Here is a 26,137-nt window from a genome sequence, read left to right as displayed (position 1 = left end):
ATTTGTGGCAGCCATTTAAAAAACATGTCTTTCCTTGTAGAATTCTTCTCTGCTAGTAATACTAAGTCACACCTTTACTGTATATTACTATTGATTTTATTTTGGAAAAAATATTGAGGATTTCTTCCAACTTCTAAGCCGAAAACTGTTGAAGATAGATTTTATTCCGTAGAATCTGAAATCTTATATCCTTTACAATTCGGAGGTGGTGGGAACTGGGTATAAAAACAACTTGCAGTTTTGGCTTAACAGGGTCGGGTAGGGAAATTATTCCCCACAAAAAAAAGAATATTTCAAATTGTTTTATAAACGGTTGAAGAGGCTTTTTAAGATTGCCAAAAAGAAGAGTGGGTTAAATTATCTGAGAAATATATATTGCACCCTGATCAATGCATTTTCTCCTTCAGTCTAAACTCCGAACCAAATAAATCTAATATTTAAGAGAAGAGAAGGAGAGGGGAGGGGAGCGGGGGCATTGTATTTTGTTCAATGTTTAGGATAAAACAGAAATGTTTCCCCAAGCCAAAAAGCTGAAATATATTTGAAGTGAAGTCTTTTGTGATTTATTTTGTTATTATTAGTAATCAATATTTATCTTGAGAATTATGAGAGGTTTAAATGCGAAAAACCTAGCTGTATATCGTGTGAATAAATTCTATATAAAAAACTAAAATAACTAAAATTTTATTAGCTTATTTCTGTTTCTGTAACTAACATCATTGACACCCTGTATTTTAATTTATCTCTACATAAAAATCCCTCTGATCTCACCCTGCTACAGATCACCTGACAATCTCCTTCCTTCCAATCAACTCCTTACCTATCCAAAAACATATCTTGATATGTGTAACCAATTATATTTAGTATCGTTAATTAACTTCGGGCCAACCCCTCAAAACAACCAACCCTGGTTAGGCGGGTCCAAACTGCATAGTAAATTGTGATTGCTTATTTGTATTATCTCGTGCTTTGTAGTTGAATAAATACATGAATGAATATGAATGAATTATTTGAATTTACAAGGTTGGAAAACTAATGAATTTTGAATTAAAATAGGATGGAATAAAGGACTCTAAGTATTAGAGAATCTTGGCGTGCAGAATGTGATTAAAAAATATTTTTACATTTATCGCAAACAGAGGTTCAATTTGTTTTATATAAAATTGGAATTCTAATTTTAAATCTATGTAAAATATATAATATGTTTATATATGCACTAAAGAAATAGCTAGTGTCCGAAGTACTGTTTATTGTTTAGTCATGACTATAGTAATAAATATTTTATAAATAAGTTAAAAATGAATATTTTGAGAAAGATTATAATGTTTATTAAGTTTCATACCACTAATTAAAACATAAACAAGGCAAATATTGGAAATTGATTGGAACATTCTGGAACTTTAATCTAAAAACGGATTGGAACGGAAATTAACCCTATTCCCGCTGAGCTGGGGGGGGGTCAATTTGCCCCCCCCCCCCTGTAGTTTTTTTTACATAACTCAAAAAGTATTGGTCTCAGGCTTTTAAAAATTTTCTGACTTTTCTTACATACCCAAAGCCCTCCCTTTAGGGCTAAAACCGGGCTTTAATACTAACTGCCTGAGTCCTCAGGCACACTGCCTGAATGACTGCTTTTGCCTGTAACAAACTAAATCTTTGTTTTGACCCACTTTCACTTGTCAGATTTTGATAAAATTTAGCTTTTTGGAAAGCGTATGACATAAGAAAACGGATTGCACAAGTTTTGCGAGAAAAAAAATGCAAATTTTTTGCAAACAACCTGTCAAAGGAAATTTGCACATTTTTAGTTTTTCTTGATTAAAAATCAGGTTAATTAAAATTTTGCAAACATTTTTGCATATTTGAAATGGCATGGTCCACGGTTTTTTAAAAATGTATAATTTGTCATTTTTTGGACAAATTTTTTTTTGCAAACATTTTTACTATAAAACTGGATTTTGCGATAAAAAATTCAATTTTCGCAAATTTGCAAATTTTTTTGCAGATTCTAAAAGTAGAGCACAAGAGCTTTCTAATGATGTATCATTTGTCATATTTGGACATAAAACATGGGATTTAGAGGGGGGGGGGGTCAAATTGACCCCCCAGCGTATCCTGGTTTTCAAGTACCCCAGCAGGGATAGGGTTAATTGGAACATTCTGGAACATTAATCTAAGAACAAATTGGAACGGATTGGAACAGCTGTTATGCATATGACAGGAATCATACATAGTATAAAGTTGAACACTTTTTAGCTGAAGAAAATTGATTGGAACATTCTGGAACCTTAATCTGAGAACGGATTAGATCAAATTATGCATACGAAAGGAACTGCACTGCACTGAGTGAAAGGAAAGGTCAAAGGAACGATATTACGCAAGATGGAACAAACCCGATATACAGGGTGTCCCAATAAAAATGGGAATTCAGTGTCGAATTGGATATCGTCTTTGTTATGAATTAGCATTGTAATACCTAATTTCAAAAGCCATAATATTATTATGTCTGCTAGAGTTTATTTTATGCAAAGGCTAAAAGACTGTAAAGATATGTCTATAATGTCTCCGCAAGATGAACTGTGAAGACTGACAAGTTTACTCTGTTTGTATACTGCAATTTTCTTGTTTTACTAAGTACAACCGTATGCAGTCAAAACATAAACAAACAAAATGTGAACATAGCAGACGAAACTCTTACAGATTACAGCTTTCTCAGTTGGTATCACTATAACAAATCAAAGACTTATTTAAAAATACAATATCGAATTCGTCATTGAATTCCCATGTTTATTGGGACACCCTGTAGTATAATTTTTAAAAAGTTTTTAACACTTTTTTAATCCAATAAATGCAATGTGTAATGTATAATCTTGACAAATTGTTAATAAATCAAACATAAAGCTCTTTATCAGATTCATGGCAAAATTATCTTTTTACAGCCTAGAGGGTGCAAGTGTGTTGTATTACTTATTAGTTGGATTGAAACCACTTCAGGGTAAGGATTAAGATTGGTTGTAAAAAATTCCGTACGTACATACAGAGCAAAAGGAGGTACATTGCATTTCAACTCCAAATTATCATTTTTAAGATAAAGTTTTTAAATAGGAGTTATAATGGAAAACATATATATTTTATTTAGTATAACCAAGGAATAATTGATGATATTGATATTATTTCAGCTGATAGGAATAAAAAGAAAATAATAATTACTGTGCAATACACGAGGAAGTAAAAACGTGATAAGCCATTTTAAGTATTATTCATGTAAATTGCAGTGCACGGTGCGAACTGCAGACTGCAGAGGGACGGGGGTGCCGGTGGAGCAGCAAGAAGCCCCGCGAAATGGTCTTTAAGCTACAGAATTTGCAAAGTGACCTCAGGCTCCAAGCTAGATAATAGTAAAACATACAACAGAAAATTTTTAATTAAAATTATATAAAAAATTATCTTTTGATGTAAAACTGGAAAATTAGTGTAAAACTTTTGATGTAAAACTGGAAAATTAGTGATATTACAAAAAATGACTGTCTGAAATTCAATTATTAGCTGAAATAAATAGATTTAAATATAAGCTCTGATTTTTTTGCATTGTGAAGAGTAATTTGATGAATTTTGGTTTTTCAATCTACTAAGTCAATAAGAAATTAAAAATCATCTGACTGAGGCAGAATTTGCGACTGAAAGCCCTTTCTGAAGGGCTTGAATCTCGGCTTTCGAGGTTCGGGTGGCTAGTCTGCAAATTTTGCGAATTGGAGACAATCTCACGGGGCTCATGGCGGCACCACCTTCCTAGCTATGCAGGGTGCACATGATTGCAAAATAAATTTTTATCAAGGATAATATATCCGGAAGTCTCTTTGAAAAAAAAACTACAATTCAAAATTATCGAAGTTTAGATTGATAAAACCAGAGATCGAAACTTTTGTCCGGAGAATTATTAATCTTCAACGCTTGATTACGATATCCAATATGGGCACTTTTAAATTTCAATACTTGATTCCTAAATCTAAGTAACTTATGGTCAAGACATGAGGACCAGGAGATATCGGAAAGGAATTGAAATTAATCCGCAAAATGTCTGCATAAGATGAAGATGAATGCTTTATCTTTTGAGATTTACAACAACAAAAAGTTCTGACTTATCTTCCTTAAATTTTCTCGGACGATCAACTTTAAATCGGGCATTCAACTTTTTTAAAGAAGGGTCTCACTTAAAATATGTCTATGAAATTTTTGAATATTTTAGCTTAACCATTTTTTCTCTAGATCTAGATTTTCAAGATGATGAACGACTACAGCTTCAGCTCTGACCTCTCCATGGATACGTCCTCATCCTGTCCTAATACTCCAGAGAAAGGTGACGGGTTCGCCCCCCTCTCCCCCTCACTTGGCTCTAGCATGATCATGATAGTGGACCAGCTTTTATAAAATTTTGCCAATTAAGAAAAAATACCAACATTTTTCCTTTGCGCTTCGCGCATCATTACTAATAGAATTTCTATCTATTTTCTCGTTTTTGACTTAAAGAAAGTCAGTCATTAATTTATCGTCTCAAAAAACCCTGTATATATATGTGACTTCTCATGAGTATTACAATACATATGTCATTTAAAAGGTTACACAAAAGCTGACAACCTAATAAGAATAACAAGAAATATAATAAGGATTATATCGGACTATTAGGACTTTTGCAGACTATAAGAGGAAAACAGGGACCCTTAAACTGTCAAACCAGGACAGAGGGACTTTGATCAGAAAAAATTGCTGTAAACTGTAAGAAGGGACTTTAACTACAGTAAATAAATATGACAAAGCCAGGGACTAACAGGCACATGAAAAGACACTAAAAGAACAGAATTATTTTGGTGCCTTGCGCAATTGTTTAATTGATTTACTCATGTCGTCCATTTTAAATCTGTTGGATGTATATTATTTTTAAACACAAGAACAAGCTATGAATATTATGAGAATTTCGTTTTTTATTGAGCACAGAGCCAACCCTTCAACAAATAAAAAAGCTGTATTTTACTTCAAATCCTGAAAACAGCGCTTTCTTTTTAAAAAAATTATAATTTCGTGCATTGTAAGCTAATCTCGTTGAAAATACATTTTTATTTTTTTATTGGAAAGATGAAAAAATTTTTAGGTTTGATTTTCTAATTTTTTTTAGCTCTGTCAGCTTTCTCAAAAACTTTCCTAACAATTTAACAAACCAGGAACTAACAGACACTAAGAAAGACATGAAAAGACACAAAAAGAACAGACATTTTTTGCGCTTTGCTCACATGTTTATTTTATTTCATCATATCGTTCCTTTTAAACCTCTTGGAAGTATATTTTTTTTTAACACAAGAACAAGCCGTCCATTATAAATTGATACTTTTTTAGCAGCTTATAAAATAGCAAATCCACCCATATGAAAAAATCCGCGATGATCAGCTACCTGTGCCCTGGGAATTTAGTTATATTGTTTTGAAGAATATTCATCATTAGCTTTTCATATTCATCTTCTAATTCATTGGTTAACATTTTCTCTTTGTATGCATTGTAAAACAAAAACAAAAATTTCGCGGATTTTATTAAAAATTTTGTGGATTTTCAAAATTATCAAAAATCGAATTTTGTTAGAAGCAAATTTTTGAAAATTCAATCATACATGTTAGGTCCTACAAAAATTTGGGCCCGATCGGTTCAGCCGTTTTTATGTTTATTGGATACAAACAAATAACAGACAAGCAAAGTATATATTCAATTTTCATCATAGAGAAGATTAAGGGCATGAAGAGGAGTGGATGAAAATGCTTTTTGGTAGGTTCTACATCAAAAACTACCATGCCAATTATAATTCATACTTTCCCCTGAAAGTTAAGGGCCTTATACCAAAAAATAATATTTTTATACACGCACAGAGACTGCTTTTTGGTCCTGGGAGCTAGTGTTTCTCATGAAATTTGTCCTCAGCCAAAATCCAATCACCCAGCGTAAATTTAAAAATGATTAATGAGATTCTCTATTTTGGACACCTTTATGATATATTCACTAATTAATTACATTGACTATCTACATTTATTCTGTAAAAAACGCTGGATTTATTTCAATCATTGTGCATATATTATATATATTTATAAAAATGTATATATGTTAATTTCACTATATTAAAAGTGAAATGTCTTATCTTTGTAAAATTTAATTCTCGATAATTATCGAGCCTCCCAGATTCGCTAGGCAGACCGAGCCTCCACTATGCAGACAAAGCCTACGCTATGCAGACCGTGCCTCCGCTATGCAGTAAACGAGCCTCCACTATACAGCACAGCTTTTTTTAAATCTTGGTTTTTATGAGTGATGAAAACTTTTAACAATTTTTTTTTGATGTAGTGGCATAAGAATTTTACTAAAGATTAGAGTTATTCATTGATTTTCATGATTAGAAACATATATGGACTCATTAAGTGGTTTATAAGATTTATATTAAAACTTTAAACATTTCTTACGCAGAAAGGAAGATATTTGGAGTTATATTTCTGGAGTAAACTTGGTTTGTTTTGTTGTAATCTTTGATTTAAACAATACCTTTTTTGAAAAATGTTAAGATTTAAATAATAAATAAAAAATTTTTAGATTTAATTTGAACTTCAAAAAAAGGTATCGCTAAAATCAAAGATTATAAAAGATGAAATGAAATGAAATTCAAAATTTTTTTCTAAATATTTTCCTTTTCATGTGAAGAATGTTTAAAGTTTTAGATACCACTTTATTAGTCATAATTAGGCACTATTTATGATAATAAATTAATAGTTTTCATCTTTGAGAAGCCTCTCATGCAACTATGTTCTAAAAATTTCAAAAAAATCTTTTATTTAAACTTGAAACACAAGTTTAAAAATACCTCCTGTATTACACAGGCACATTTTGATGTGTTGCGCATGCTCATTTCTGCAAAGCGGAGGCTTGGTCTGCCTAGCAACTCTGGGAGGCTTGTGTCTGCATAGTGGAGGCTCATGGCGTTTGGGGGTTCCCTCCCTCGCCCAATTGATTCAGCCGTTTGGCCAGCCATAGCAAACATATAAATGAACTCGAAGAGCTTTATTATATAGATTACAATTGTACTTATACTTTTTTTTCAAAACGGAAACTTTTACAAGTCATAATTATTTTCTGGACCTCTGTCCTTTTTTCATCTCATAGAATTTAAGTTTTAAGTTGAGTTTTTCATCTTCAAAAATATGACTTTTACTATCTCTAGTTTAAATAATAATTATTACCAACATAATAGTATAATAAAATGTCGATTTTTTAGAAACAATACTTTTTTTCTGCTAGTTTTGTTTGAAGGAGAGATAAAGTTTAGTACATGCAAGGTAATTGGACTGTATGGTTACCTTTAGTATCTTATACTTATAGCCTGATATCCGGTGGATCCGCATTTGAACTACTGCCGTTTGAACTATGGTACGTTTGAACTATTGCTCGTTTGAACTATTGTTCATTTGAACTACTGACATGACGTCATATCCTGTAGTTTAAATCAACGCATTTCTTACTCATTTGAACTATTTTTCTACCCCAATTCAGATTTAAAATTTTTTTTATAATCTCCATTAAGTTATATTCATTCAAGGATTCTAGGGGGGGGGTAAGTAACCCCAATTACCCCTTTATTTACGCCACTGAGGCTAAGCTTTGTTTACATACCTTTCAGATCAAACTGCGCAGATATGTTCACCTATCATATGCCGCAGCGCTTGGCTCACACTGAACAGATTTTACCTGCGGCAACAGCTAGCAGAGGAACAGAAAATAATAGTAGGAAGGGAGGAAATAGGGAAGGAGTACCTGTCTACACACATTCCCCCTAGAGATAATAGTGGAGTAAGGAAACGCCAAGGGAGTTGGCATAGTAAAAGAGTAGTAAATAGTAAGGTAACAGATAGCAGATAAGAGTAATAAATAATCTGCATTTAGAGTAGCTAAGTAGACACAATAGATTTAGTATGGTTAACACTTAAAATAAGGGCGCTACGACATCTGCTCTATTTCCATTTGCTTTATGGTCATTTGCTCTAGTTCCATTTGCTCTATCAAGTCATTTGCTCTATACGTCATTTGCTCTATACGTCATTTGCTCTATATTGAATTTGCTCTATGACTAAACACGTCATTTGCTCTATACCATAAAAATACACTATAAAATAGCTTTTATTGGAATTCCTGAGCATAACTTGACTATGAAATGCGGGATTTTTTTTTGGAAAATTCGCAAATTGCAGGTTTTATAGTTCTTCAAAGTCCATCATGACAGCGAGACTGCTCAATAATAAGAGGGGTAAAAAAAACCTAATATGTGGTGAAAACTATATTTATTCTACTCTAAACAAACAGGGTGTCAATACTCAAAGAACAAGGAAATGTTAATATTTAACTTGGTCTCACAAAATGCACAAATAGCACACAAACAAAACTATCTCCTGGAAGTTGGCGGAATAATGAAACTGTAGGAAGAATTGTAAAATGTAAAATTGTAAAAATATTGTTTTAATATGATTAGATATTTATATAAATATGTTTATAGAGCAAAGGACGTGTTTGCTCATAGAGCAAATGTTGAGTAGAGCAATTGGACCATCACAGTCATAAAAATGTTTATAGAGCAAATGACGTGTTATGTCATAGATCAACTGACGTATAGAGCAGATGACATATAGAGCAAACGTCGTGATCTATGAGCTATAGAGCAAATGGTTAATAGAGCAAATGGAACTAGAGCAAATGACCATAAAGCAAATGGAAATAAAGCAGATGTCGTAGCGCCTAAAATAAGTAACTTAGAGCTGAGAGTTCATAAAATGTTGTTGCCTAAATTATCATCTTCTGTAGGATTTTCAATCCATTTGATTAGAGAAGGAGGGATCCAAGCAGGTTCAACTGGAAAAGTGATGTTTTGTTGACCGGCTAGAGCGTGGAAATGGTTGAAGTTTGCTTTAAAAAGGTGATCTGCTAAGGTGGCGTAAGTGTTAGAGCAGCGCGTTATTTTGCAAAAATCTACGGTGCATCCTAAGCTTGCGGCAAGTTTTGAAATCGCTACAACTAGAGTAGTGGAAGTTTCAAGAAGTGCTGTAACCTTTTTGCCAAATAAAGACAGAGGCCGCATTGTCAACCCAGATTTTTACAGGGCGGCTTTTGCACCAGGAGTGACCGCTAGCTAGAATTAGGAGAGGCCCAACCAATTCTATAGCAGACATAGCTCTGCTGAGTTTCCTATTGGTGGAATTAGCTCTGCACCAACACCTAGACCAATTTTGAAGGGAGAGCCGCCCGCTGCGTCACAGTAAGCATTAATTGCCCAAGGTGGCAGTCTGAAGTCTGGGTTAGGAATAGAGGTGTTATGAGGGCATAACCTTATCATGGTAAACCAGAAAAATTGCTGTTGTTTGCATTTGCTGGTTAAGACTAAGACATTATTTTTGTTGTTAGAAAAGGAGTTGGCTTTAAGTAAGTGGTGGAAGTTGAACTTCCCATTAGGTATAAGAGGTCTAATGTGTAAAAGTTTTCCAACAATGCTCCAGATTTGAACGTGGTAGCAGAATTCACAGGTTATTAGATTTTTAAGGTCGTGGAGGAGTCTGATTAACTTTTCTTGTCCTAAGGACCAAGTCCAGGAGACTGTATTGTAGCGGATGCCAAGTACAAGTCCAGAGGTAGAAGGACTGAAAGATTTATCAGGGTCATTTCTAGGAGCTAATTTAACTCCCAAAGAAGTGGCTATTTCAGAGAAAGTAGCATCAAATAAATCTAGAGAGGTTGAGTGAGCGGGTGCCGCGGCGCAGCAGTCAACAAGATCCCAACAAACAAAACACAGGTTTTTAACGAGATTAGCATGATGGAGAACTGGTCGATAATTCACGTGATTAATTCACGTACCCTTCTTGTGTTATACTCGTGGTAAATCTACTTCTCACAATCTTGAAGATTCCTCCTGTGTACAGCATGGGTAAAAAACACGAAAATATTCTTTGAAAATTCTCGTCGTTATTTCACATGTTGTACACGTAGCAAAATAAACCAGTGTAAAATCTTGCATATTCCTATCATGTTAAACTCGAGTAATGCAATGCCAGAATTTTTAGATTTTAATTCTCGTAATTATCACGTGTAATATATTTGAGATAATTCTATAGTTCAATTCTTGTAGTTTTTTCACATGTTCTGCTCGTAGAAAAGATACCAGTGCAAGCTCTTGCATATTCCAAACGTGTAAATCATGAGTAATGGAAAGCCAGAATATCTAGATTTTAATTCTTGTAAATATCACGCGTAAAATATTTGAGATATCACGGGAAGAACTTCATGTTTCATTTTTAACAGAGTTTCAAAATCACAACACTTGGTGTCTCTGCTCATCTTTTAGAAACTAAAAGTTTATTGTAGTAAAATGAAATATTTCAACTGACATAAATTTTTCCGATTATAACAAGCATGAGCAGAGTATGGAAAAGTTTCACATTGAATTTTGTATTGTATTTCTCAACAACCCCTTTTTGGAATATCGAAATTTTAGATATATACGGGAAGGAGAATTCTTACATTTATAAACACATTAAAATAATTGAACATTATTTAGACTTGAAATATCACTTTGTGATATGAAAAGTTTAAAGTTTACATGTTCAAGATGTTTAATGTAAAAGATATAAACCAAAATGTTTAGTTTCTAAACATTTTGTAATAATTATATTCTTTTACACAATATATTTATATATCAGAAATCAATTATGTATCCCCCCCCCTTTCCCAGGGTTTTTGAAAATGTAATTTAATTAGATGGGAGAAAAATTATTTTCCCATGTAAAAATCCCGTGTTCATCTCGTTAAATAAACTCAGGTTTTCACCGTGTAAAAACTCGGTCCTAGACCCGTGATCAAATCGTCGACAATCACCTCGACAGCACGTGAATTATCACGGGATAATGACGGGTCACTCGTGTGAAATACATCAAATAATCTTGTGTTCTTCATGGGTTTTTGTTTGTTGGGATGTTGCACTACCATGTTGCAAGGGAAGTTTGCTTTTTGTAGGACTATGTGTAAAACTACTTTCGCTAGTCTATCGAAGAGACCAGCACTGCTGGCACAGCCAAAGATCAGGCATAATTCTTCAAAAGCTTTGCCAGCCCAAGAGAACCACTGCAATTCTGTATCTTCTTGGCTCACCGCAACATGTTTGTAAGCGTCAGCCCAATCTATTTTGCAGAATTTAGCATTCCTGCTAGCTGAACTGAGCACTGTAAGCCAAGCTGTGGTGGAAGACATAGTAGTTGGGAATTCAGAGGGGTCTATGCCTTTGTTTACTGATGCCCCAAGGGGAGCACTTAATTTTAAAATTATTCTGACAGACCCATTTGGTTTAGGTTTAGTCATGATACCGGAAAATTTGGCGTTAGCTGGGACTTCATGTAAAGGGATTGGTCCGTAAGCGAACCCTTTATGTAACCAGTCCGCAATTGCATCACAGACTTGTGGGCCGTCTTTATAGGCACTAGGGGCATTACTTGCTGAGGAAGGGTTGCTAAACTTGCCCCTACAACCAATTTTAGCGCCAAACTTGAGGTCATCGTAAATTTTGTAAGCTAATTTGATGTCTGGGAAGTTAGTCACGAGCAGTAGTTTGAGTAGTACGTGTTGGTGTTGTGTGTGTGTATTGGTAGCTCGTATTTAGGTTTGAAACATTTACTTGGAGGAAGATTTGGTATATCCGAAGTTGATAGTTCTGCTTACAGGGCAGAAAAGTTTGGCGAAAGTATTCATTGTGTGTTGGCTAAATTCTAAAGGATGGTTTGTTCTAATAAATAAAGATTTGCGAAGTTCGGTGATTAGAAGTAAGCTATGAGGTAAGGGGGGGGGGGGTTACCCTGTATAAGGGTTTATTGTATATGTACCTATATAAGAGTTCGAAGTCGTGCGGCTGGAAAATAGGAGCATAATTGTAATAATAAATTGAGACTTTGTTTTGTTTGCCGCGCAGCTGTAAGGGAGACTAATGTTGTCTTCACATTGTCTGGGTTAAAAGTCGTCCTCCATTAAAGGCATTAGGATTTAAAAGATAAAAATATAATTTATATAGTTAAAAAGTTTAGATGCTGACAAGAGGTTTGTCACCCCAAGAGGAAATCAGCGTAAAGTAATACAAATAATTGTAGGTTAAGGTTGGTAGTCGTCTTCAATTGAAGAGTGAACAAAATAGTTGAACTATCTCCCAGTGTTCATTATATGTTCATTTAATAAAGTTGTTAATTAAGATACCTTAGTTCAATTTGTTTTTAACTTGATATTCCATGGTTCATTATACTATTAAAGAAACCACTGAATTATCATTGTTTGGTTAAATAATAAAGTTGAATAGCATTCAAGATGTTTTTAGACGATTCTATAAACCCCATTACTAAATGTGTACATTACATGGGTCTATAATAAATGTCACTCTAGTAGTATTTTAGCTGTTAGTACACTGATGAATATGAACTGCTGATAAAATTTAGTAGGAAATTAAAAAAAAACAATTCCTTGTTAAATAAATTAAGGAGAAGCAAAAGAAAAATAAATACGAGTAATTATCATTCAAGAACATTACAGCTGATAAACAACACTGATAAATTAGCTGATAAAATGTTGTAAGGGAATTAAAGTAAAATTGTCTTATGAAATTAAGTAAGGAGAAGGAAAAGAAAAATAAATAACAGTAAAATTGTTAAATAAATTGTAAATAAATAAATAAATAAATAAGTAATTAAATAAATAAATAAATAAAAAGTAAGACTGATTCAAGATATATTACAGCTGATAAGCACCACTGATAAATTTTTGCAATTTCAGGGGACCATAGCAAATATGATTAAAAAGATTTTTACAGTTGATAACAACCACTGATAGATTTGTGCAAAATGAGGGTACCATTAATTAAACTCATTTAAAGAGCTAGTTAGCTGAATACAATTTGCATTTAACTGATTTAAAGAGCTAGTTAGCTGAATACAATTTACAGATAAAATTAATTGAGAAAAATAAAAATACATTGCTCCAGCAAAATAAAATAAAGAGAAATTAAAAGAAACAATATAGTTTATTTAAAACAGAAAAGAAAAAACAAATAGTTTATTTAAATTTATCAACAAATATTAATATATAGAGGCACAGAGGACAGAGCCTTAGCATGTGGCTGCATAAAGCAAATAGTTCAATTGCATTTAGAAAGATTTAGAGCATTGCTCCGGTTTAGATTAAAAGGCACTGCAAATACAATTAGTTATAAAGCAAGCTTAGTTCCGGGTAATCTATAGGTCTGGAGACCCGAGAACATTTAGCAAATAAACTAGTTAGGCTGCAGGAAACCAAATTTCGGAATCAGACATGTTTGACTCTGGGGTGTGGGGCAAAGCAGTGGGTATTCCTGGTGTGTAGCCATTTGTTACATGCATGAGCGAAATCTTTGCCCGTCTTTGAGTCTTTACAACCAATCGGGGATGAAGGGTTCCTGCAGGACTCTGTGTTGTAGTTGAAGAAGATAAGAGTGCCACGGTGAAGAACTACATTAATGTTAGGCTTTGGAGCAGAGTTAGCAGGAGTAAAATTAGACCTAGAAGGTTGAGGAGGTCTAGAGAGGCCATCCACTTCATTCCTAATGTTCCTAAAGTTAGAAGGAACAGTGCTGTTGTAACCTGATGAAACCAAGATAGACTTCAAAGCTTCCTCTTGCTCTTCATGGCTCATGATTACGTCCTTCCTGAAAGCCCTAGAGGAGTTCTCACGTAGAACCAAGTTGATGAAAGCAGTAATCACGGAAATTCTCTCTGACATGGTAGGAGCTGGGGAAGCAAAATTGTATTAATTGACAATAAGCATGAGGATGAGGCCAGTGGGGTCATAAGGCCAGAGGTGGTGCAGAGCAGTGCAGTAGTTAAGCATACCATCTGAGATTTGAGAGATGCTGGTTGGATTTTCCCAAGCATAATCCAGAGTAGACACAATGCCTTCATCTTATCTGCACTCAATCTTTTTCACTGGCTTGTTTGCAACGTTGACATTTGAGGACAAGAGCATTTTAAACTGGAGACATTTGGTGCGATCATGAAGAGCCTGAATTGTTTTCTGGGTTAGTTTGTTGTTGCCACCACTGAATTTCAAGTCAAGGTTCTTATATTGGTGAGAGCGGATCTTAGGAACGTGTTTCCACCAGTCTTTGATATTGGACAGAGGAAGCCTCAAGAACCGGGCTGGATGGAGCTTCTTGAACCCATTGTCACTAGCTTTCTTGAAAGTGGTGGACTTAGGTTTGGGGTAAGGTAATAAATTAGAGGAGAGGTCACCTTCAATGGCCTTCAGGTTCTGCTTGTCGAATTTATCCAGACATAGTAAATTATCCATGCTAATAGCGTTGAAAGAGGCTTTATTCTGCAAACCAAGAGGTCTCTTCTCTACGGGCCACATGTTACCAAGGATACTCCAGTTTGAGGACTCATCTTCCTCTGAGCTGGAGGAGCTGTTAGTAGAAGTATTTGAAGAACTCCAGCTGTCCGAAGAAACCTGTTTTTTAGATTTTTTCTTGCGTTTAGATTTCTTAGTTGAACTCCCAGGTTTGGCCGTAGTTGAGTTACCAGCATAAGCTTGAAGGAAAGCAATTTGAGAAGGAGTTAACTTGTTAGTGGTAACCGGAGAGTCGGAAGAAATAGTTGGAGGAACAAAGATAGGCTGGTGAGTTGTTGGAATAGCTGCTGGGGCATTGGTAGGTAAAAAGGTAGGTTGAAAATTAGTTGGGAGCGATGGACCAGGGGGGTTTGCAGGTAAGTCTGGGACGATAGGAATGATAGGCAGAGGATGATTAACATCAGGGTCTAATTCCCGTGCAGGGTCTGGCTCTGAGCCCGAATCTGACATCAGGTTATTGAGGATGCACCATCTATGGGTCCGGGCATGACCATTGTTCGCACCTAAATAATTTTTTAAATGAAAACATAGGAATGCTTCGAGTACATAATAGTACATGAGGCTGAATAATATACAGCTATTTGGGTAATAAAAGGATTAAGAATTTGTGTGCAGGAGGGNTTAGCTGTCTTATTTCATACATTAAGGAACTTCTTCTTGTCGTCATCTGGAAGTTTATGAACAGCTTGAATTCCTTGTTTCCTCCAGTCTTGATTCCAGACAAAAGTCGATTCCAGGCTGAAGTTGGGCCTCTTTGCCATATCTTAAGCAATACCGATCCATTTGGGAGCCTATGACAGGCCTGAATATCGCCTTCAGGTATCTCTACTTTGTATTTCTGTTTTACTAGCTCTATGCAATGAGCAGAAATGGAGCTGCTACCCAGCTGTTCATCACTTTTGATGATGGATGGACTGCCAGGTTTTGCCGGACGTCGCACTGGTAATTATTGAGGTCCCCATGACGACCTTAGGACGTCCTCTGGTTTCTAGGGTATAAGCTAAATGAACCATAGATAAATTAGTAAGATAGCTAATAGCTAAAAAGGTATAAATGTACCTAGCTCACGTAGGAGAGCGGTAGCTAGGGTAGAAGGGTCAGCAGTGACACTGTCCATGGAGTCGGTATCAGAGACAGCATTCTGTCCTGTAAAAGTAATAGTCAGTAGGTGTAAAAATAGGTTAACTGTTAGTTAACAATAAGGTTGTAACAAATTCAAGAAAACACGAAGACGATTACTACTGTGTAGCGAAGTTGACCGCACAAGATTCACAATACACAATACTATATCCGCTCCAAGTGTGTCTCCTCATGTTCCCCCCCCCCTTTACCGCCTCTACTTGTGGAGACCAGCGTCAGTTAGCTTTAGAATGTCAAGATGTGAACACCTCTGATCTGGAACTACTAACTCCTTCATACTGCCGCCGATGTCTACTCTAGCAACAAATGCTGCTAATGTCTAAGCCTCCATCATGTCCAAATCCACAAAGCAGTCNCGGGATAAGAAGGCCATTGGCCTAATGCAATTGGCGGAGACCAGATAGATAAGAGCTAATGGTGCTAGACTTAATGTTCCGGGCTAAGAGCCAAGCTGTGAAGGAGAGGATGTCTGAATGAGTTAAAGGCAAGGAAAAGATGACGTTAGTTTCTTCACTGCATTTGAAGAGCATATTTTGAGCGGTTCTGTAGGTGCTCCAAGTTTGTTTGGTTAGGGAAAAGTTGGCAGCTGTGCAAAGAGGTTGCAAGAGGTGGCTTGGGACAAGGAAAGAAGACTGGTTGAAGAGGCCATTGGGGCCGTATTTTGAATTGCCTCTTGATGAGCTGGGCAAAGACCGCAAACCTGGAAATTGACAGAGTCAGGGTAAGACAGATTGAACAAACCAGTAAAGGGTTGTGGCTAATAAAATAAACCACTAAGGGACAGCTGACTACAAAGGCAAATAGCAGTTAAAGGAAATAAGAAATTAAATCAATATTGAAACATTAAATCCACCAAGGGACATAAGTTGTAACTAATAAAATAAATCCACCAAGGGACATAAGTTGTAGCTGCAGTAAAGACAAACATAACCCACTCAGGGATTATATTAATATTATTATATACATATTAAAAAAAAGTAGAAAGTAACCAGAAGAACAAACCAACCTTGAGAGTTTGCTGAGCTGAGCTGCAAAGGAGGAGCAGAAGGCCACACTATAGGGGGCAGGTTTTCCTTTAGGTTGGCATGTCCCAGGGTTAGTAGAGTCACAACGTTGACCATAGGTTGCAAAGGATTGCTTGGCGTCCGGAAGGATAGTGGAAGAGAGTATAGAGTCCAGGGCTTGTCTAATAACTAAACCAGAAGGAGTAGAATCTTCCAGCCAAGGGGAACCTGGGATTAAAGCTGGAAAAATTGAATACTTGGATACTTGGATACTTGGATTGTGCACACTAGGAGAGCCACATGCGTGGCCATGTAAAGTGGCTCATGGGCTTTTGTTAGCCACAAACATTTAGGTATGTTTTGGGTCATATTTTCTCTTAAAACTGTTCAGAGTTTTAGAGGATCTAACACTGTCAGCGATTTCATTCCAAAGTTTGGGAGTTCTAACACTAAAAGAGTGTTTTCTCCATTCACTCTTAAAACTTTTATGCTTTAGGTTGAGGATATTCGAGGCCAGTCTGGTATCTTGTATTCGAGGCCAGTCTGGTATCTTGTTATTCGAGGCCAGTCTGGTATCTTGTATTCGAGGCCAGTCTGGTATCTTGTGTTGAATTTTCTGAGAATCTATCAAACCAATGTTTTTCATCTACATGATCATACTGTGATAATATTTTCCATACTTGAATTGCATCACCTCTTTTCCTTCTTTCCTCCAGACTGTAGAGTCCAACCTCTTTTAGCTTTTCTTCATAGCATTTTCCTTTGAGACCAGAGGTCATTCTCACTGCTCTTTTTTGAATGTCTTCAAGAACTTTAATGTCTTTTGCCATCCAAGGGTTCCATGCCTGTACAGCATATTCAAGTAGAGGCATGACATATATAGTATAGAGTTTAAGCCAAACCTTTTTATCTCGGTATGAGAATGCTCTTGCCATCCTGCCCAGGGTTTGATTTGCTTTCTTTGCAGCAGCTATGCACTGTTTGGAAGGCTTCATATCAGTACTAATAATAACTCCAATGTCTCTTTCACAGCCTGGGTCTGTGAGGATACAGCCTGCTGGAGGATAGCCTCCAAGAGAATACACTGTATCCTGTCTGTCCCTTCCAAAGTGCAGTATTTGACACTTTCCAAGATTGAAATTCATCTGCCAGGTGTCAGCCCATTCCATTAGCCTGACAAGAACCCTCTGCATCTTCTCAGCATCTTCCAAATTATTCACTATTCTTCCAACCTTTGCATCATCTGCAAACTTGGACAGAATGTTCACTTCTTCACTAATATCTAAATCAAAAGTGTTGATAAATATAATGAAAAGAATAGGTCCGAGGACTGAGCCTTGTAACTGGTAACCACTTTGAGTTTTCACCATTTAGCAATACTCTCTGTTGTCTATTACTGAGCCAAGAAACAATCCACTCCTTAAGTTTTCCTGTAATACCATGAGCTTCCAAAATGACATTCAGCCTCTTGTGAGGAACTTTATCAAAGGCTTTACTGAAGTCTAGGTATGCAACAACAACAGAATTTCCTTTATCAACTAAATCCTGTAATGTTTCAAGGTATTCCAAAAGGTTTGTTAAACAAGAACGATTTTTCACAAATCCATGTTGAGAAGAGAAAATAAGATTATTTTCATTTAAATGTTCTACAATTACATCTTTTAACAAGGATTCCATAACTTTGCCAGCTACAGATTTTAGAGAAACAGGTCTGTAATTAGAAGTTTCAAATTTTTTGCCTTTTTTAAATATAGGTGTTACATTGGCTTGCCTCCATTGTTTAGGAACTACACCTGTATCATAAGATTTTTGAAAAATTAGGCAAAGTGGTTTTGATAGTTCTTCTGCAAGTTCTTTATAGATTATCGGTTTTAAATTATCTGGGCCAGCAGCAGAGAAAGGTTTTAACTTGTTTAACTTTTTACTAATGTTCTCAGGTGAAAAAACTACAGATTGAATCTCTCTTATATCAGGTTTTATACTATCAAGACTTGGTATAAATGCAGTGTTTTCAGAAGTAAAGACACTACTGAAATAATCGTCAAAGGAATTTGCCATTTCTTTATCTTGATCGACAGTAACATCATTAACTTTTAAAGGTCCCACAGTTGTACGATTACTTTTTTTAATGTTCAAATAACCATAAAAGGCTCTTGGATTTGATTTACAGTCTTTAGCAAGGTTTTTTTCAAACTTTCTTTTGGCTTTTTTAATTGTTCATTTAACCTCTTTTTCTGCTTTTCTATAAGGTAAAAAGTCCTGTTTGTTTTGAGTTTTTGAGATTTGGTAAATACTCTCCATCTAGTTTTCTTCCTCCTTCTTGCACTAATCTCATCCCCCTTCATCCAAGGGGGTCTCATCGATCCCCTGTGAGATGATTTTGGTACATTTACCTCAATGACTTTGTTAAGCATGTCTGCTAAAGTATCCCAAGCTGCACTTGCATCCTGCTCTTTTAATAAATAATCCCAGTCAATTTCATTAACCTTAGATCGCAATGAATTAAAGTCAGCTTTTTTCCAATTAAAAGATTCACTCTTTAAGTTTTTTCTATCTGGATTTAAATTCAGTTCAGTAAGAATCATACTGTGATCACTAGACCCCAGAGGGCCACAGTTATTAATAGATGTTACGATATTTGCATTTGAAGATAACACAAGATCAGGCATAGTTTCTGATTCATGACTAGGAAAATCTACATGTTGGGTTAGAAATGAGTCTTGAACACTACAATAAAAATCTTTACTTTTCACAGTTGCAGTACCATTATCCCAATCTATGTCTGAGAAATTAAAATCTGTTTTGCGTGAAAGAGTGGGTTATGAGGGAGCTGGCAAGCAGGCGCGCAACTAGACATTTGGTTAGGGGGGGGCTAGGTGGAAATATTTCGCGCGAAGGGCGAAAAATTTTTTTGGCCCCCCCCTTAACATTTTTAGGGGGGGGCAAGAAAAATGTGTGTTATACTTAAACAATAAAAAACTAACCTTTCCAACCTGATATTCAGTAAGTCAACACATCTGATATGAAATAAAACAAGAAATCTATTCTGGTCAGGGGCGGATACAGGGGGGGAGGCGGAGGAATTCGCCCCCCCCTGAATTTGGAATTTTTTGTTCCTATTTTCAGAATAGCTTCTATAATAGCATGGTTAATTGGGAAAGAAACCCTAGTGCAAAACAGGAAAAATATCTGTCTTGATAAACTATAATGTGTGAAAAGTTAAAAATCTAGTTTTTTAGTCTTTTGTCATTAATTTTCACTCTTTTTGAGTCTTTTAAGTCAAAAAAAATTTTCGCCTGTGCCGCGATTTTTGGTTCCTAATTATGAATTTTTTTTTTTCCTAAAAAATCTTCCCCCCCCCCCTCACTTAAATCCTTTATCCGCCCCTGATTCTGGTATAAATCACAAAAATAATTAATTTACAATACAAATTACATATATATTATATATGTATAAATTTTCATTAGTTATCCATAAATCAAATATGTACATTGTACTCAAAAACTGACAAGAAATGCCTTTCATTAAAAATTCATGATTTTACATGAAATATATTTTTTTTAATATGACACATCACACAATATTTGCGGTGAACATGAAGCCGAAGGATTAATTTAATAGTTGTACTACAGTATTAAAGCAATATCATAATAAGTGGCAGAACTGATAGTGAAAATATCTAAAAAATACTTAATAAACCCCCTTTCCCTTTCCCAGGAAAAAAACTGAATAATGAAAACAACAAAGATTAAGGCACCTTGGAACCTTGTCAACCTGTTCTGATCTACGGCAGTAGTTAGGCTCGGAGACGAAGGGGGTCTGTGTGTGTGTATATATGGTGTATTAAGTGCTATACGGATTGAACTATAAACTCAATAAACTAACGTTCAATTATCTTTTTTTATTTTACGATAAGAGCTCTTAAATTTCCTCAGGGTCAGGATTCATGAATCGCTAAATTGCAAAACAGGGTGAACTTCGTCACTTCTTGCCCCCCTCTACAGGGGGGGGGCAAGACTTCTTTAGGGAGGGGCATGCCCCCCCCTTAATCAGGCTAGGGGGGGGCCTGGCCCCCCCCCTAGTTGCGCGCCTGCTGGCAAGGTAGCTAGAAACCAGTTTGCTGTCGGGGAACTTGAATATGCTCAGGTCCGGTAAGCTGATGGATAAGCTGATGGGGGATACAGTTGGCCAGAAGTTGGCGGCATTGAAGATTTTGGTAGGGAATAGAGTTCCCACCAGGTTAAAAGATCCGCTGGCTATGCGCTGGTTGTCCGGGCTAAGGTTGAGTTCTATAACCCCATAAGCACCATGGTTCCAGTTGACAACCCTGAGGAAGTTTGGTAGCTCGTTAATGGAAGCAATGCTAATAGCTCGCAGCTCGTCTATCGTGAGATCAGATGGGTTAGAGAAGCCACCGCTACGAATAAGCGGGGTTTTCCGATGTCTAACCATCCTAAGATAAGAGTTAATTAGTACAAAGGAATAACGAGAACTAAAGAATAAAAAATATTAAGGAGAAAAAGGTCATAAGTAAAAGAAGTAGACAAAGAAACTTGAAAGATTAATGAAGAAAAACGAAAATAATATGAAATTAAAAATTAAAATAAAATTAAAATCAAAAATTAAAATTAAATAAGTAAAAGGAGCACAAATTACAAGGAAAACGGAAAATAGCGTAGAAAGATTATATTGATGGAAAAGTTAGTAGTAAAGGGATTAAAAAGCTGAAAAGGAACCTGAAAGATAAGTAACCATTGAGAGTAATAAATATAAAGATATAACTAAAAGAAACTACAAGGAAAAAGGAAAATAGCGTAGAAAGACTACATTGATGGAAAAATTAGTAGTAAACAGATTAAAAAGCTGATAAGGAACCTGAAAGATAAGTAACAATTGAGAGTAATAAATATAAAGATATAACTAAAAGAAACTAGAATAAATAAAAAGCAAAAGGAAGCTGAAAAGTAGGTAAATGCTGGAAAAAGCAGATATAAAGACATTAATTAGAAATAAGTAAGTTTTTTAAGTAACCAATACAACTTAAAATTAAATAATAGATTAATGTAACAAATATCATCTTAAAGATAAAGAATTAATTAAGTAGAAAAGATATAAACTAAAAACTAATTAAAACTGAAATTTAAGTATTCAGTGAGAGTAGCAGAAATATAGACATTAACTAAAAATAAGTAATTTGAAATAACAAATACAACCTTAAAAGCATATAATCGGAAAAGGTAACAAATTTAAATTAAAAAATAAAAAAATAAAAAAAATAAATAGTTAATTAAGTAACAAGTACAAGGATAAAACTAAACATAAAAAAACATAAAGACTAAGAAATTAAGTCGGGAATAAACAAATAAAGTAATGGAAAAAATTATTAACAAAAAGTCGGAAAAAGCTAATAATCAGAGAGAAAAGAACTAAAATGAGAAATACTGTCCTTTCCGAGGAATAGATCCAAGAAGAAGAAACCAAGGGTAGTTGTTGCCGGGAAGGTTTGCTGAAGAATGAGGTCAGGTGATAAGAGCATGGTACAAGGAAAGAGAAGGGAACGCGGCATTACTGCAGTACTGTACACCGACCTGTAACATCGTCTTCACAATATTTGACCCTCTATCAATAAATAGATAAAGGCTTAAATACCAAATTTTCTTAACAATTAGCTCTTAAATATGATATAATGAATAATTTTGTTTTGAAAATACAATTAAAAACTATGTTGATTTTAAGTAGGTTGGGATCAGAGGGTCCATAAAACGTTTCCAGGAGATGGCCCAATTGAGTTTGCTATAACATAATCCTTCCTGGCCTTACACGATCCAGCATTAAATATTTCTTAAAGAGGGTCCTGGAAATATTTGTAACCACCCTGTGTGTGTCATATGTACTTGTCCAATGGCCATTTATTTTTTTGCAATCACATTAATAATCAGTTTTTTTTCAGACACTAATTAAGCTTGATAAAGTTGTGATATGCGTTCTATTAACAATATCCTATCATTTATGAAAATTTAAAAAGTGCAAGATAAAGATGTATTTCACGGTACAGAGGCGCAACTATGGGGGACCGGGCACGCCGCCCCCCCCCCTGCAGAATAAAAAGAAAGATTGGCAAATATCAGAATCACAGGAGTCAGGAATAATAAAACCAAAAAAGTTATTATAAAAATTGTATTCTACTATGGTTAGTTTAAAAAAAATGTTTTTATCTTTCTAAACTCTCAAGGCTAAAGGATATTGTAAACATTTAATGTAAAAATTGTCAAGATCTTTGTGAATATGCATCCGAGATTCCTAAAATATTCCATTGTTAAAGGACAGATATTGTTGAATTGTTCTTTTTTAATCATAAGATATATTTTCTTTTTAAGTACATTTTAATTATCCTTAAAGGAATTTTTGCCAAAAACTCTGATACTTTAACCCCTTTATCTTTGCAACACAATGTCGTAGATTTCAAGCTTTGAATTATTTTGAAATATCAAAGGTTTTCACCACTTGGTGCAAAGATTTGGGGATTAGAATATTTGAGTTTGTGGCAAAAAGTCAGTTTCAAATCTAGAGAACATTTTGAGACTGAACCTGTCAAACTTCTAACTGATTATCATATTTGATAACTGTAACCTGTTTATCTTCTTTGAAATGTAGTATTCTCTTACTACTAAAAATGTGGCAATAAATTGGCAAACTTAAATAAGCAAACTTTGATAAAATCACGCTTCAAGTTATATAACTTGTATAGGATTAATTATCTTTGCAACCTGATAACATTGCACATCGGGTTATCCCATCATACGGGTCAAACCTTTATACAATTACGTATCTTTGCAACCTGGCAACATTATACTTCGGGCTATCTCCATCATACGGATCAAACCTTTATATAATTGCCTATGCAATAATTAACACCCAAAGTAATAAACATGCTTTCATTAGATTAGTTACATTTATTTACATATATTCATAAATGCATACACAACCATAATGTGGAGATAACTAGATGGTTTAATGATCAGCCATGGTTCCTTTACATCTTAGGTCCCTTAGTAGCTCTCTCAGTTAGTTTATCTAATCTGAAGTGCATGACTACTATATTAGCCAATCCATCCATCATGTATTTATCATCTCTATTCCAGGTTTGCTGGTCAACCCGCTCCTGTAACTTATGGAGCAGCTTTCCAACCTGGACATAAATCCTGGAGCAAACCTCCTCACTGCTTGCTTCGGGATAAAGGTTAAACTCCTGCTCCAGGCCTTCCTTGTGTCCCATACATTGACGCTAGGATCTATAAGGTGCATGTGTCCTCCAGAGTAGAGGACACCATACTCTCAAGCTCCTGGTTCAGCTTTGCTAACCTATCCATCACCTCCTGCATGGTTTGCACCAGGACGTCAGTATCTTCATCCTTATCCTCGTCCTCAACTGTGTCCTCAGCTACGTCTCCGACCTGCGAGGCTGGGGCAGTAACAATGGGAGCATTCCCACTGACAAGAGGAGCAAGATCTATAGGATCCACTTCATCTGCATCCAAAGCAGCTTCATTGATGTAAGCTTGATTCGTCTTCTTCTGAGCTGCAGCTCGTCCAGTTAGGTTCCCTCTGTATGCTGTGTGTTCACTTTATGTCGTACAAGTCCCGGAACGATAGTAGCAGACTGACGTGTATAGTTACGTGTCTACTCTTCTAAGGTTCGGGCTGTTCTACTTGTTCTGATATCGGCTTGTATTCAAGGGACCGTTCACTCTTATCAAGAACAGTCTAGGATACAACAGAAAGAACTTCTTTAAAATCGAAGATGAAATAATAAATTCAATAACTTCAGGAGAAAACGTAACATTGTCTGTCCTTTTTCAATGTAGATGATTAAAATTATATATGTATTATTTTTTTTCAGAATATATAAATGATTATTTCTTGTAATTATATCTGTAATTAAACCATTTTATTATTTTTTTTGCGCTCCGCGCACACATTAAAAGAATTGAATGACTCATATCGTTAATTTTACAGTTGTTGAAGGTATAAATTTTAAAAAACGCAAGAAAAAAAATATTTGAATTGAACACAGCCAATTCTGCATGCAACAACTGCAAAATTTCCTTTAAAAAGCACTTTTATTTCGAAAAAAAATTCTAATGGGGGGGGCAAGCCCCCCCCCCCATTAGAATTACAAAATAATATTTTGCCACCACCTAACCAGTTGCCTGTTGCGCCTTTGTCACGGTGTCACGTTAAATTACGCCAGACGTGATCGAGAATGCCCGGGCTACTATAATTCGGTCTTAAAATTAAATTTCCTTCATTTTACACCAAAGTATTCATTATTTTAAATGCAAGAAATAGAAGCTGAAATACATGGGTTTAATTCTTGAAAGACGACATTAAAAATCCCATTTAACAATAAGTTTTAGTATTACCCAGTCTAAAGACTTATTTACCCCCTCCCCATCCCTAAACCCCTAGCACTCTTCAATAGGAGGATAGTTAAAAGGAACTCGGGAGCGTACACAGGAATTTGTAGGGGGGGTCTATCCTTGTTTATCTTCCAAGTGGCTGAGGGCTCAGAACCTGTAAAGTCTAAAACACGCATGGAAACCATAGATTTTGTTGGCCCCACTCCCCTGTGTACGCCTCTGAAGGAACTGCTATGTACTAGATGTACTAAATATACCCTATGTATATTGTAGACGGTGTCCCTGTGAGCACTGAGAGTCCCAGGGCTAAGGATTGGCAGAGATTGCTCCAGATGTCTGATGGATATGGGGACAAGAATATGTTCATTAACGACGCTATTCATGGACATATCAAGGTATATAAGATATTTTTTAGTCTATGGTACCCATGGGTTTCCTCAAAAAAGTTCAGCCAATCCCACTGAGTACCCATCCTTTCCTTTATACTTTTTCACCCCCTCCTTGCCTTATTCATGATTTATCATCATTGTTTTGTTTAAAATGTACACTGTACAGTGTACATCCATCTATTTATTTACAATTCTTATTCGCTTATAATGGGCCAACCAATCAAAACAACCAACTCTGGTTAGGCGGGTCCAAACTACATAGTAAATTGTGATTTATTCTTTGTATTATCTCTTGCTTTGTAGTTGAATAAAAATATGAATGAATGAATGAATTTGGTCCGGAGCCGTTTGGCCAGCTATAGCTTATGTAATATATATAAATGAGCAAAAGCTTTATTATATAGAAGAAGATATATTGTCCCAGAGATATTTTTCTTTGTATTTTTCCCGATTTCAATGGCCATTGTCAAATTAAGGAATATTTTGTATTTTAATTATAACATAAAAGATATATAATCTATATATATACTTTGCTTGTCTGTCTGTGTGAAAATGCGCGAAAAAATAGTAGTAAATCCGTGAATTTTATTTGTTATTGTTTTTCTGTAATTAAAAATAAAGATAAAGAGTTAAATCTGAAAGCCTCCCCAATATGGAAGACCCAGACCGCCCAAGGGGTAAAGTAACTTAAGGGCAGTTCTATATC

The 26,137-nt window shown here is 35.3% G+C and overlaps 1 protein-coding gene across 1 annotated transcript; it reads left to right on the top strand.

Moving 5' to 3' along the window:
• Positions 1–2,940: 2,940 nt before the first annotated feature.
• LOC111716379 (deoxynucleoside triphosphate triphosphohydrolase SAMHD1) lies at positions 2,941–25,437 on the top strand (the record flags this gene model as incomplete). Its single annotated transcript, XM_023491827.1, is given in 3 exon segments — positions 2,941–2,995; positions 4,267–4,357; positions 25,316–25,437. Coding segments are annotated over 2 exon segments (198 nt in total), but the record flags the coding sequence as incomplete, so codon positions are not given.
• Positions 25,438–26,137: the final 700 nt, after the last annotated feature.

This window comes from Eurytemora carolleeae, unplaced genomic scaffold (genome assembly GCF_000591075.1).
Source record: "Eurytemora carolleeae unplaced genomic scaffold, Eaff_2.0 scaffold2049, whole genome shotgun sequence".
NCBI lineage: Eukaryota > Metazoa > Arthropoda > Copepoda > Calanoida > Temoridae > Eurytemora > Eurytemora carolleeae.
Note: the sequence above shows the minus strand (reverse complement) of the source record. Positions and strands in the feature narration are given on the sequence as shown.